The sequence below is a fragment of the Plecotus auritus genome (assembly GCF_963455305.1).
Source record: "Plecotus auritus genome assembly, chromosome: 3".
In the NCBI taxonomy this organism is placed as follows: Eukaryota; Metazoa; Chordata; class Mammalia; order Chiroptera; family Vespertilionidae; genus Plecotus; species Plecotus auritus.
Genome location: NC_137772.1, coordinates 133760440 through 133774543, shown reverse-complemented (window position 1 = coordinate 133774543; position 14104 = coordinate 133760440). Strand labels below are relative to the sequence as shown.

The 14104-nt window shown below is 40.8% G+C and overlaps 1 protein-coding gene across 3 annotated transcripts in view; it reads left to right on the top strand.

Annotated features, from left to right (window-relative positions):
• The window catches only part of FERRY3 (FERRY endosomal RAB5 effector complex subunit 3), a 63366-nt gene that overhangs the window by 26794 nt on the left and 22468 nt on the right, over positions 1–14104 (top strand). For all 3 annotated transcript variants that reach the window (XM_080661356.1, XM_080661357.1, XM_080661358.1), the window contains 4 exons: positions 8523–8629; positions 8962–9159; positions 10202–10330; positions 14016–14090. In XM_080661356.1, coding sequence (XP_080517482.1) covers positions 8523–8629; positions 8962–9159; positions 10202–10330; positions 14016–14090 — 509 coding nt within the window. The remainder of the gene's footprint in view (positions 1–8522; positions 8630–8961; positions 9160–10201; positions 10331–14015; positions 14091–14104) is intronic.

Genomic DNA, 14104 nt, shown 5'->3' with positions numbered 1-14104 from the left:
TTGCAAATTGGATGGGTTTTTTAAAAAGCCTTTTGTTTTATAGATTTTATGTGGGTTATTTGGGAAGAGGATTGATTGGTTGATTTAAAATAGTGGTTTCTCCCCTAGAACTTAGCCTTGTAAATCTCTTAGGTGTATATAACTAAATACCCCAAGTACTATTTCTTGTTTCTTTAAAGTGGTTTCCTTCAGTGCAGTAAACATTAGTTGAATGCATCTTAAATGCTAAGTATTCTCAAAGCAAAAAAATAAAAACATTACCTGCCTGTGTGAAGCTTATATTCTAGAGAGACTGGAGACCTGTAAATAAAATAAAACTATATAGAGTGATATGTGCAGTAATAGCATGTACAAAGTACAAAAATAGTATAGAGGACTTTTCATGATTTATATCTTGCATGGTTCCTTATGGCCTAATTACATTATATTTCATAGATAACCCTAGAGCTGGACAGTGCTTTATTTCCTGGCTATCCTATCTAATAAAAGAGTAATATGCAAATTGACCGTCACACCAACACACAAGATGGCTGGCAGGGGAGAGCAGTTGTGGGCAATCAGGCCAGCGGGGGAGGGCAGTTAGGGGAAACCGAGGCCTGCAGGGGAGGGCAGTTGGAGGGGACCAGGCCTGCAGGGGAGGGCAGTTGGGGGGGACCAGGCCTGCAGGGGAGGGCAGTTGGGAGGGACCAGGCCTGCAGGGGAGCTGTTAGGTGTCAATCAGGTTGGCAGGGGGGTTGTTAGGTGGTGATCAGGCTGGCAGGCAGAAGCGGTTAGGGGCATTCAGGCAGGCAGGTGAGTGGTTGGGAGCCAGCAGTCCTGGATTGTGAGAGGGATGTCCGACTTCCCGTTTAGACCCGATCCAGGGATTGGGTCTAAACGGGAAGTCGGACATCCCTTGAGGGGTCCCAAATTGGAGAGGGTGCAGGCTGGGCTGAGGGATGAATTTCGTGAACCAGGCCTCTAGTATATTCATATTTGAGAATAATGAATTTCGTGCACCAGGCCTCTAGTATATTCATATTTGATAATAACTTTCTTCTTTCAAATCCTAAAGTATATTCAATTGGAAATATACTTAGCATAGTATAATGATCCTATTTCTAGCACCAACTGGTATCTTACCTAATAATAGACAAACATGCTAATTGACTGTACCTTCGCGATGCCCACAGCCAATCAGGAGTGAGTAACCAACAAAGATGGCAGTTAATTTGCATACTCGGCCTCTCTGGGCCTCTGAGCAGCATAGGAAGGTAGAAAGGCGGCTCCGGACCAGAGCAAAAGCGGTGCCGGTAGCCAGGGAAAGGAAGGCCCAGTCTGGCACGAATCTTCGTGCATTGGGCTTCTAGTACACTATAAACATTTAGAAGTAGCATTTTATTTGTGTAATGGCAGTCTCCCCCATTAGTCTTCCCTTGAAGACAAAGAATACATCTCTTTTTTCTACTGTATACCCAAATCCTTGACAAGTGTCTGGCTCTTGATACTGGCACATAAGACATACTCAGTAAATATTTATGGACTGGGAACAAACAGGCAGATGGATGCATTATTATTAAACTGTTTGCCTGATATCTATATATCCTCTTATCTAAGAATCATAATCTTTCATTTGCCTTATTGTTTTCCCTAAGATAAAATCTTAGAAATATTTAAACAATTTTTGTAATTAGAAATAGCATAACATTCTTGACACTAACATATTTGACTATACTCCTCGTTTCAAATGAAAATAGTGATGAATATAATGAAAAGGGGGAAGGTCGGGGCAAAGCTGGACTGGGAACATCTGCAAGATACAAAGATGTTTCTCAAACTGCTGGTTGCAATCTGCTGGGGACCATTTTAGATCTTTTACTTTCAGACTTTTAAAATAACAGTAAAATGGAATGGAACAGAGTATAGTAGAATAGAGGAAAAATATCAGAGCACATGTGTGAAACTTTCTGTAAATGACTATGTGTATTGAGCCAAAATGTAAAACATATACTGTATTTTGTGGTAAAATAAAAAATTTTGCTGCAAAAATTATCTCTCACTTTGCTGCTGTAGTTACAGAAATTCAATCTATAAGATTAATTCCATATGTAAATATTGACCTCTGGCTGCTGCTCATTTCAAAAAACAAATATTCCCAGTCATATTTTTATTATGAGTCTGTTAGTTTGCTTTCCTATTTTGATAGGGGTTTTCTTGGGCAGGAGAAATCTGTTTTCAACACAACTATGCACGTATAGAACTCCTATGGAAATTAATAAAATGTGTAATTTATTTTGAATTATTTTTGCTTTTTTTAAAAAAAGTAAAGTCTATTGGAGGAGAAATTGCATAAAGTAAAATGCACCTATTTTAGGTTTACATTTTGATGAGTTTTGACACACTTAAATTAGTCATGAAACCATCACAGCAATCAAGATACAGCATTTCCCTTTTACACCTTTCTTTTTCTTTTCCCACCTGTATACTTAATCTTCTTTTCCCTAGCCCAGGGAAATCTGATCTGATTTCTGTCCCTGTAGTTTTGATTTTCAGGAATGTCATATAAATGGAATCAAACTATATTTAGTAGCAGTTTGTGTCTTGCTTCATTCACTTAGCATAATGCTTTTGAGACCCATTCATGTTCCATTTATGAGTGGTTCTTTCCTTTTTATTGCTCAGTAGTATTCTGTTATTCTTTGTTTATTCATTTACTCAGTAATGGACAGTGGAAGTAGTTCTAGATTTTGGCAGTTATAAATAAAGCTGCTGTAAACATTCATAAATAGGTCTTTGTATATACATATGTTTTTATTTTTCTTATATAAAAACCTATTAGTAGGGTTGCTAGATCAAATGGTAATGTATGTTTAACTTTATAAGAAACTGCCAGACTGTTTTGTTACTATTTTACTCTGGTGTTTCACTTTTTGGTTGTATCAAACTTGTGTATTAAATATAGTCATGTTCTGGGTGTTGTTGTTTTTTTTAAAGAAACTGCCAGCCTATTTTCTTATTATTTTACTATTCCCACCACCAATGTATGAAGGTTGCACATGCTCCACATCCTTGTCAACACTTGCTATTGATATTTAGCCATTCTAGCGGGTTTTGATGTGGTGTCTTGTTGTGATTTTACTTTGCATTTCCCAAATAGCTAATAATGTTGAACATTTTTTCATATGCTGATCTTTTATCCATATCTCTTCTTTTTTTCTTATTATTGAGTTGTGAGAGTTCTTTGTATATTCTGGATACAAGTTCATCATCACATAAGTGTTTTACAAACATTTTCTCTCACCCTGTAGCTTATCTTTTTATTTTCTTAACTAGAGGCCTGGTGCATGAAATTTGTGCACGGTAGGGTTCCTAAGCCTGGCCAACGATCAGGACTGATCAGATTCCCCACCTCCCTGCCTCCTCCTTCCCTCGCTGCCTGAGCACTGCCACTACATAGTTCCCCCCACCTTCCTGCCTCTTCCTGCCCTCGTTCCCTCAGCGCCCTGCTGACACCACTGCTGGTCACCTGGAATGTTCCGTGCCGCCCCCTGGTGGTCAGTGCATGTCATAGCGAGCGATCGAACTCCTGGTCTCCCAGTCAAACTCCCAAGGGGACACTTTGTATATTAGCCATATATATATATGGACTAGAGGCCCAGTGCATGAAATTCGTGCACTGGGGGGGGGAATGTCCCTCAGCCCAACCTGCAGCCTCTCCAGTCTGGGACCCCTTGGGGGGTTCCGACTGCTGGCAGTTGCACATCCCTCTCACAATCCAGGACTGCTGGCTTCCAACCACTCGCCTGCCTGCCTGCCTGATTGCCCCTAACCACTTCTGCCTGCCAGCCTGATCACCCCCTAACCACTTCCCGGCCAGCCTGATTGACACCTAACTGCTCCACTGCTGGCCCAATCGCCCCCAACTGCCCTCCCCTGCCAGCCCAGGCGCCCCCAACTGCCCTCCTCTGCCGACCTGGTCGCCCCTAACTGCCCTCCCCTGCCAGCCATCTTGTGACCACATGGGGGCGTCCATCTTGTACGAGGGTGTGACAGTCAATTTGCATATTACCTCTTTATTATATAGGATACTATCTTTTGAGGAGCAAAGCTTTTCATTTTTAATTAAATGTAGTTTATCAATTATTAAGTGCTTTGTATCTTAGCTAAGATGTATTTGCCTAATCCAAGATTGCAAACATTTTCTCCTATGTTTTCTTCTAGAAGTTTTATAGATAAGCTTAGTCATATAAGTCATGATGTATATCATATTCTATATAAATATATGTAAATTATCCACTATAAAGTAAGTAAATATACCTACTATACTATTATATGTTGGCCTCTAGTTTTGTTTTGTTTTTATAATACCTTCGTTTGGTTCTGATATCAGGGTAATGGTGGCATCATAATGAGTTGTTGGTCTACTTATGAGCATGTCAAAGGAATTGATATCTGTTGCCATTGATCTGATATCATGTATTATTTCTAGTTCTTCCATTTGTTTTCTCTCTTTGCTGAAATTCTTCATCTGCCATTGTGTATTGTTTTACACTAGATGTTTTAATATTTTATTTATACTTAATTTGAAAATCCCTTTCTTTTAGACCCAAAGTCTGGGTCATCTCTAAGACTGTTTTTGCTGATTGCTTTATCTATTTACAATGGTTTTTTGTTTTTTTTTTTTTTAATTTGCTTGTTTGTCTGCATTTTGGGTTCTCTTCCCCCCTCCCCTCTCTCTCTCTCTCTCTCTGTCACTCTGAATGTTGGATATTGTATGTATTAGAAAAGAGGCTGAGGTAAATGATATTTACATATTTTTGTTGGAAATAAACAGGCCATGAATGTAAAGGTCATGCAAATCTTATCAGTAGTTGAGCTGAGTTTGGTTTTTGTTCCTTCGGTATATCACAAGCTTCATTTTGTATAGTTTTAAGCTGCCACCACTTTGTGTTTAGCGTGGGCTTTGGGTTCTAGAGGGTTTTTCTCTGTCGTTCTGCTGCATTCTCAGATGTTGGTAGTCTTTGCAGGCCTTGCCACAGCATGAGGTCTCTCTGCTGTTGCTTGAGCCCCCCAGCAATAGACTGTTGTTTGTTACTCAGTGCTAGGCTTATAATTGAGTGTGGGAAACAGATCTCTGATGTCTTTGTCCAGCTTTAGTCTTTGGCAAGTCTGTATATCTGGGCCTTGGGCTTAGGGCACCCTCAGCATTTCTACATATGCCTATAGCGGGTGCTCCTGTCTCCTGCCCTGCCTCTAGTATTTTCTTGGAAGCACCTAGTGGAGGCCAATGGAAGAGTTTGAAAATGCATGCAAACTCCCCTTGTGCTTGGGGCATATAATTATTCTAAATTTTCATGCTAGCTTACATTTGACTTTTAAGAATTTGGCTCAGTGGATAGAGCATTGGCCTGAGAACTGAAACGTCCCAGGTTCGATTCCGGTCAAGGGCACATGCCTGAGTTGTGGGCTCGATCCCCAGTGGGGGACTTGCAGGAGGCAGCCGATCCATGATTCTCTCTCATCATGGATGTTTCTCTCTCTCTCTCTCTCTCCCTCTTCCTTCCTCCCTGAAATCAATAAAAATATATTTTAAAAAAAAGAATTTGTTACAATTTTAGCTGATTTCTTCTTACCTACCTGCATTATAGCAATGCATTTCTACCATGCTCTGCCAAAAATGAAAATTGTGTCCTGTCTCTCCTTGGAGGGTTTGTCACACTTTAGAATTTAGATTATTTGGTTGTATTGTTATCTCAAATCTCTGATAGACTCCAGAAAACTTACGATTTTATATATTACTAGAGGCTCGATGCATGAAATTTGTGCAGGGGGCTCGGCCCTCGCCACCACAGTGACTGTCTTGGCCCCTGCCACCACGGCTTCATCTGGAAGGTCATCTGGAAAGATGTCCAGTCTAATTAGCCTATTACGCTTTTATTTATTATTTTTTAAAATGTATTTTATTGATTTTTTACAGAGAAGAATAGAGAGTTAGAAACATTGATAAGAGAGAAACATCGATCAGTTGCCTCCTGCACACCCCCTATTGGGGATGTGCCCACAACCAAGGTACATGCCCTTGACCAGAATCGAACGTGGGACCCTTCGGTCCACAGGCTGACGCTCTATCCACTGAGCCAAACCGGTTAGGGCTACTTTTATTATTATAGATTTGACTTATTAGAGTGGGACAACATTCTCTTGATACTTTTTGTATCCTAAGATGAGATATTTTATTAATATAAATTTATCTTTAGGTTTATATTTGCCATATACTAATGAAGTCAGTGAGACTAATAAGACTGCTTGGATTAACTCCAAAAATGTAGTTAGGGGAATGTATGACTGTTACAGGCTTATCTCATCTTCAGCATACTGAAACGAGACAACCAATGGGTCCAGGCTGCCTGTCACTACTTGAGCCAATTAAGCAGAGACAGGGTTGAGTCATATATGAGCATTTATTTCAATAATGCCAGCAGTATGGTAGAGCAGCAGGTCATCCATGAAAATTTGCTCTACCCTTCTCCACAAGCCAGCTGCTTATATTGGGTAAAAGGACAAAGATTACATGGAAAAGTAGGAATTACAGGCATGGGGCAGTAGGCAACATATAATGTTACAGGTTACAGGCAATGTGGGCTGGTGGGGAGGGGGACGCAAAGGGCGGGTGCCTCAGGACCAGATTGTTTTAGCAACAAGGTTGTTAATCTTCCCTTGATGATAGGCAGTTCTCAGCAAAGGAGAATGGACTGCATTCCAGTGTTAACTCCCAGGTCCCAGGGCATACAACTCTCAGCCAGGTTAAAATGTGCTTTCTCTAATCAGAACAGAACCATCATGGTTAAAAGAGCATGATTAATATTTCCTATAATTATAACTAGAAGTCCAGTGCACGAATTCGTGCACAGGTGGGGTCCGGCCGGCCTGGCACCAATCGGGGTATCAGGGCTGGGCCTGTCAGGAGGAGGAGATGACGGGAGGTTGGCCAGCTGGCCCACCCCAATCCGGACCCAATCAGGGCCGGGCTGGCTGGGGGGAGGGCCACAGGCGGTGGGCTGTCTGGCCCCGCCCCCGAATGGGGCCAGGGAGGAGCCGTGGGAGGTTGGCCAACCAGCCCCACCCCTGATTGGTGTAGGGGGAGGCGATCGGGGGTGCAGCTGGCTGAGGGGAGGGACCGCGGGCCAATTGGGGTGGTGAGGGCTAATCAGGGGTTGGGTCAGCCGTAAGGAGGGGCTGTGGGTGGTGGGCTAGCCGGCCCTACCCCCCAAATGGGGTGGAGGGGCTGATCAGGGGCCAGCGGCCTGGGGGAGGGGCTATGAGTGGTTGGCTGGCTGGCCGCACCCCCTATTGGGGTAGGGGGGGCAATCAGGTGTGGGGCTGGCCTGGGGGGTGCTGTGGGCCCATCAAGGTGGTGGGTGCCCATCGGGGGTGGGGCTGGCTGGGGGTAGGGGCTGCAGGAGGTTGACTGGCCTGCCCCGCCCTCTATTGGGGTAGGGGGTCAATCAGGTGTGGGGCTGGCCTGGGGGGTGCTGTGGGCCCATCAAGATGGTGGGTGCCCATCGGGGGTGGGGCTGGCTGGGGGTAGGGGCTACAGGAGGTTGACTGGCCTGCCCCGCCCTCTATTGGGGTAGGGGGGGCGATCAGGGGTGGGGCAGGTCAGGGGGAGGGGCTGTGGGCCAATCAGTAGTGGGGCCAGCCAGGGGGAAGGGCCACGGGGGGTTTGGCCAGCCACCCTGCCCTCAATTGGGGTGTGAGAGGCCGATCAGGGGTGGGGCCGGCTGTGGGGAGGGGCCATGGGAGGTTGGCCAACAGGCCCCACCCCCTGATCTGTCTGGTTCGCTGGCCACAGTGGGCGACTGGTCGTTCCGGTCGTTACAGCGTTTTGGTCGCTGGCTTTTTATATATATAGACTAGTCCTCACTATTCTATTTCTGTCCCTAACAATACCATGAAATTTGAATTGAACAGCTGTACAGTTACAGTGCCTCCATGGAAACCTTTTCAGGAAATACAAGAGCAGAGTAGAGCAAATAGAGAAGTCCTTAAACAGGAGGAGAATGTTGATGGGAAAAATATACATAAAAATGAACTTCATTTTTTTCTATTATTATGTGATGTTTTATTTTTAATTTTCATTTCTTTCACTTTGCCTATTTTCTAGTTTTGTCTACAGCCAATTCTAATAAGTAATATGTATTTTTTAAATGTTATTTTAAAGTGATAAGTTGGTCACTTCTTTTAATCATTCTCTTAGGCCATGAAGAAATTTTAAATGATAATATAGAATTGATATGGTAGTGACTGAAAATGAATTATATGCATTACTGTGAGGAAATGAAAGAACAAGTGGGAATTTTAGAACCTCTTGGTATTTATGATCTTATTTGTCATCATGGATTAAGGATAAGTTTAGGAATAAATTAAGCGCTACTCTCAGCTGTTAGTTTGTCATTTCGTTAGAAAGCTTTCTTTTCTTTAAAAGAAAAGTTTAAAAGTTCTTGATAAACATCCCCCTAAATCAATAATTTTATTAATTTCAGTGAAGAAATTAAAGTTCAACCAAGTCAGTTCAGAGAGTCAGTAGAACCAAATGGAAGGATTTATGAGGAACAGAGAAAGTTAGAAGAAAGTTTTACCATTCACTTAGGTAAGTATATTATTTTTTTCCAGTCATAATTTATTGTGTGTTGTGAAGCTTTTTGTATGCTATAAAAAAAATTCCTAGCATATGAGTAAAACATACCTATGTTAGTTTTAATTACGAAGTATATCCTGCTCAAAAAAAGCCTACAGATTTTTGGCTATAAGTTTTAGTTTATATGTTATTTTTTGCAAATAGAAAGATTCAATATTACTAGTTATTAAAATGGGAAAATGCAAGGCCTATTTTCAGTAATTTGTAGCACAAATTTATCTGGATGCTTGTCATAGGAATTTGCAGCTAAGTATCTTTCTGGGATTGTTGCCTATATCCCCTAGGAGCTCAGTTGAAGACCATGCATAATTTGAGATTGCTGAGAGCAGACATGCTGGATTTCTGTAAGCACAAAAGAAATCATCGAAGTGGTGTGAAACTCCATCGACTCCAGACAGCTCTGTCACTTTATTCCACATCTCTCTGTGGCCTGGTTTTACTAGTAGATAATAGAATTAATTCATATAGTGGTATTAAAAGAGGTAAGTTAACATTATACATATTTATTTCATTAAATTTCTTTTTTAAATACCATTCTCACAAAGAAAGAAATTAAATTATGGAAAAGTTGAAAAAAATTTTTAGTCAACCCAGTGTTCAAGTAGACCAAATAACAACCTACTGGGCCACAGCTATTTTAGATTTGTTTCAAGCTTTAACATGGGCATGGTGCTTTAGAATATTTAATTTTTCTTAAAATTGTATTATATTGTAAACAATGCTCTTACTGGTTCCTTGTTTCAAGGTACAACAAAAAGAATAATCAAGATATAAATGTAGCCCTAGCTGGTTTGGCTCAGTGGCTAGAGCGTCCTGGGTTCAATTCCAGTCAAGGGCACATGCCCTGGTTGCAAGCTCGATCCCCAGTGTGGGGTGTGCAGAAGGCAGCCAATAAGTGATTCTCTCCCATTATTGATGTTTCTATCTCTCTGTCCCCTTCCCCCTTCCTCTCTGAAATCAATAAAAAGATATTAAAAAAAAAAAACAGCAATAGCTTTAAAAAAAAACAAGATATAAATGTATTTTCAATTTAGAAACAGATCCCGGCTTTAGTGAATTTTAATTTATCCATTTGTACCTTTTTGTTTTTTTTAAATAATCTATTTCTTAAATGTGCTAGGTAAAATGTATACCTTCCCTCAGAATACAACTCATTTTTTATGATTACTTAAAAAATTTCAATATGTAAACTGTTTTAAAATACATAACTTTTTAAAAGAAGCTTGAATAGAGTCTATTTGTGACTGGATTATGGTCAAAGTATCTATTGTTTAAAGAATGGTTGGAATTACCTTAAAATTTCCTTGTCTATTGTTTACTCTTTTGAGTGATTGAGAGATTGTTTCTGATAAAAACAAAATTGCTGTACTTTAACTTCATAAGACATAATTGTTGAAAGGACAAGTATAAGAAATCATACTTGTGAATTTTATATTTTATTTCACCTGATCTCCTTGTCTGTAAGTAAATTCTAAATATTTGATAGTTCACCTTTGAAGTTTGTACATGTTTTGGGTTCCTTAGATTTTGCCACAGTTTGCCAAGAGTGCACTGACTTTCATTTTCCTCGAATTGAAGAGCAACTGGAAGTTGTCCAGCAGGTGGTACTTTATGCTAGAACCCAGCGCAGGAGTAAGTTGAAAGAATCACATGGTCAGTGAAACTCAAATTTTTAAAAATTTCACTCTCATAATGTTCTGTCCCTACACACTCTAATAGCATATGGGCCATCATTGAAATACAGAAAGAGGTGGAAGACAGAAATTAAGAACAAAATTCAAGATCTTTAGGAGCTTAGATTCTGTTCTTAATTCCCTTTTTAGCATGATTTTGTACAAGATCCTTAGCTCGTGCATCGGGCCTCTTGTAAGTATTAATCCTAATATATAAAAAGCCAGGGGCTGTCACAACCAAAACAACCGGACGGATGACCAAACACAGGCTGCGTGGGGCAACCAGGCCAGCAGGAGGGTTAGTGAGGGGTGACCAAACGACTGAACAGCAAGCTGCATGGGGCAACCAGGCCTGCAGGGGAGGTTAGTGAGGGACGACCAAATGACTGAACAACAGGCTGCATGGGGCCACCAGGCCAGCGGGGGCGGGGGGGGGGGGGAGCAGTTGGGGGCAACCAGGCCGGGGGGGGCAGTTGGGGCAACCAGGCCAGTAGGGGGGGCATTTTGGGGCAACCAGGCCGATAGGGGGGGGGCAGTTGGGGATGACCAGGCCAGCAGGGGGGCAGTTAGGGGTGACCAGGCTGGCAGGGTGGGCAGTGAGGGGCAACCAAGCCAGCAGGGGGGGCAGTTGGGGGTGACCAGGCCAGCAGAGGGGGGGCAGTTGGGGGCAACCAGGCCGACTGGGGGGGGCAGTTAGTGGCAGCCAGGCCGACGGGGGGGGGGCAGTTAGTGGCAACCAGGATGGCAGGCAGAGGCTGTTAGGGGTGATCAGGCTGGCAGGGGGGGCAGTTAGCGGTGATCAGGCAGGCAGGCAGGCAGGTGAGCAGTTAGGAGCTAGCAGTCCCAGATTGTGAGAGGGATGTCCAACTGCCGATTTAGTCCCGATCCCCGGGATCGGGCCTAAACCGGCAGTCGACATCCCCTGAGGGGTTCTAGATTGGGGAGGGTGCAGGCTGGGCTGAGGGAACCCCTACCCCATGCACGAATTTCATGCACCAGGCCTCTAGTGTATAAATAACCTTGAACATACATCATTGTGTGTGTATGGCCATATCTATAGAATAGATTCCTAAAGAGAAATTCCTGGATTGTAGGACACTTACATTTGTAATTAATGTAAGTGTCCTTTAATTAATTCACTGTCCATTGAAACTCTACCAGTTTCTATTGTCACTATAGGTAACTGTGGCTTTGCTATGGCAGTATGTGTATGACAGAGCCAGCCTGAGTACTAGGAAATTGGTATGGAAGCATATCCTAACTGGGACCATTTGGAAAATTTCAGTGTGCCCTCTTATTCATCTACCATCTTCCTCCATCTCTTTCAAAACTAGCAATGATGTGATCACTAACATTTTAATATTATTCTTAGTAGTGACTAAAACATGAAAATTGAGATCATGACAGGTGTGGCAGAAGGAGGATTCTAAGTATATTTGTGAGAGATAGCAAGTGTGCAGTAAATGACAGGAAGTTTTTAAACCACATACGCTTAAGGCAATGTGTGTACATCATGGTACTATTTTGTTTTTGTTCAAGCAACTATTTTGTGGTTTAAGTGAGTCAGTGAAACAAGTAGGTTTGTAAAAGACAACTTTCTTAAAGGAACTAGTATGTTGTTATAGAACAGTTTTTTTAAAGTATTTTCTCTGTCTTTTCCTTTTCTCTGCATGCCCACATTATTTGTTCTACACATTTATATCCTGATACACAAGTACCTTTTTATTCTAAGACATTCCATTGTTTTCTTTACTGTGTTTAGTATATTATCATCTTTATATTCCCACAAAAACAATGTTTTTTGTACATATTTTATAAACATTTTTTAAAAATAAAAAATAGCCATTTTCTTAGTAAACATGGAAAGGGAGCCTTGGCCGGTGTGGCTTATTTGGTTGGAGTGTTTACCTATACACCAAAAGGTCATGGCTTCAATTCCCGGTCAGGGCACATACCTAGGTTGCAAGTTCAGCCCCAATTGGGGCATGTATGAGAGGCAACCAGTGAATGTTTCTCTCTCACATCATTCTCTCTCTCTCTCTCTCTCTCTCTCTCTCTCTCTCTCTCTCTCTCTCTCTCTCTCTCTATATATATATATATATATATATATATATATATATATCTTCCTCTCTTTAAGAAAAAAAAAATCATGGAAAGGAAAATGGACTATGAACTGTTCTTTCTTGCTTACTGAATAGGAATTCTGTTTGTTCATACCTTATGTGAACAAAGTTAGAGTCCTTATGTATTGTTGTGGGGTTTTTTTTGTTTTCTGTGCTATGATCAGATATGTATTCAGAGCCTATCAATTACATGGCTCTGTATGAGAAACTGACTATTACATTAAATATGGATTCTGGCAACACAGCCTTCCTTCTCTTTGTGCCTCTCTCTCCCTCTGTCCATTCATAAACTATATGTGTTTACAAGGTATGATGTTATAAATCAATTCATTAAAGTAGTTCCTAGGTAAAAATATTTAGTTATTTTTATTCAGAACTTTCTTGAAACCATGATGTTCCCTTGGTATGTGCATTTTACTCATTTGAAGTTCTGACTCTTTCCAAGTGATTTTCTTATGCTGAAGGCCATTCCAAATAGTTTTGTATTTAATTGGAATCAATATATGGCTTCTTAAAAAGAGCTTCTTTAAATGCTAATATTTGTTCTGCATTTTCTTGATTTCTGCTAGAGTTCTTATAAAATTCATATGTATCTTCTATTAAAAATATGTGTATATGTAAAATAATTCATATATAACTGTAATCATGTGTGGTCAATTGTGATGTATCTCATTTTACTAACATGTATCCTTTTAAGTAATATGCCTTCTACAAAGAATAGCTATTGACTACCTGAAAAAAAATGCTCCATTTGAAACAGAATCTTACATATCTGTTTGAAATAAATTGTATATAATGTCAAATTATAAGTAACAAAGGGATTCCTGGTGCTACTAACCATTTGTTTATAGTTCTGAACAAGTTATATAAAAAACAGTGACTCAGATTCTAAAAATAAAGATGGCCACATGACAACTATCTAATGAAGTTATTTTACGTGTTGTTAACTTAGTGCCTTGAACCTCTCAGATGAAAAATAGGGTATTGGCAAATCTAATGTGGTTAAGATCAGAGGATTTGGGATCTGTATATGTAGGTTCAATCCTTGTTCTACCACTTACCTGTGCATTCTTGGTTAAGTTAATTAACCTATGAAGCTTCTGTTTCCTCAAATATAAATGAACTACTAAAAGTACTTAACTCATAAGGTTGTGGTTATTGGCATTTTGTAAAAATTAAATGAGACCATCCATGTAAAGCAGGGTGGGGAACCTTCTTTCTGCCAAGGGCCATTTGGGTATTTATAACATCATTCATGGGCCATACAAAATTATCAACTTAAAAATTAGCCTGCTATATTTGGTTAAACATTTAATTAACTCACCCCTAATGCCTTGGCAGGGTCAGACCAAATGATTTTGTGGGCCTTATGCGGCCTGTGGGCTAGACGTTCCCCATTCCTGATGTAAAGCGTGCTTCAGAATGCCTGACACCTAGAGATTCCTAATAAATGTTTGCTGTCATGATTGCTTGAGGAATAGTAGTAGTAATGTGTTTTTATATGTTGTGATATTCTTTCATGTTCCATTATCTTATTAATAGATTCTGGAAACCGAAATGGAGGAAGTGAAGATAAGTCTAAAAATGCTGATAGAAACTATTTAAATATTTTACCTGGTAAGTATTATTTC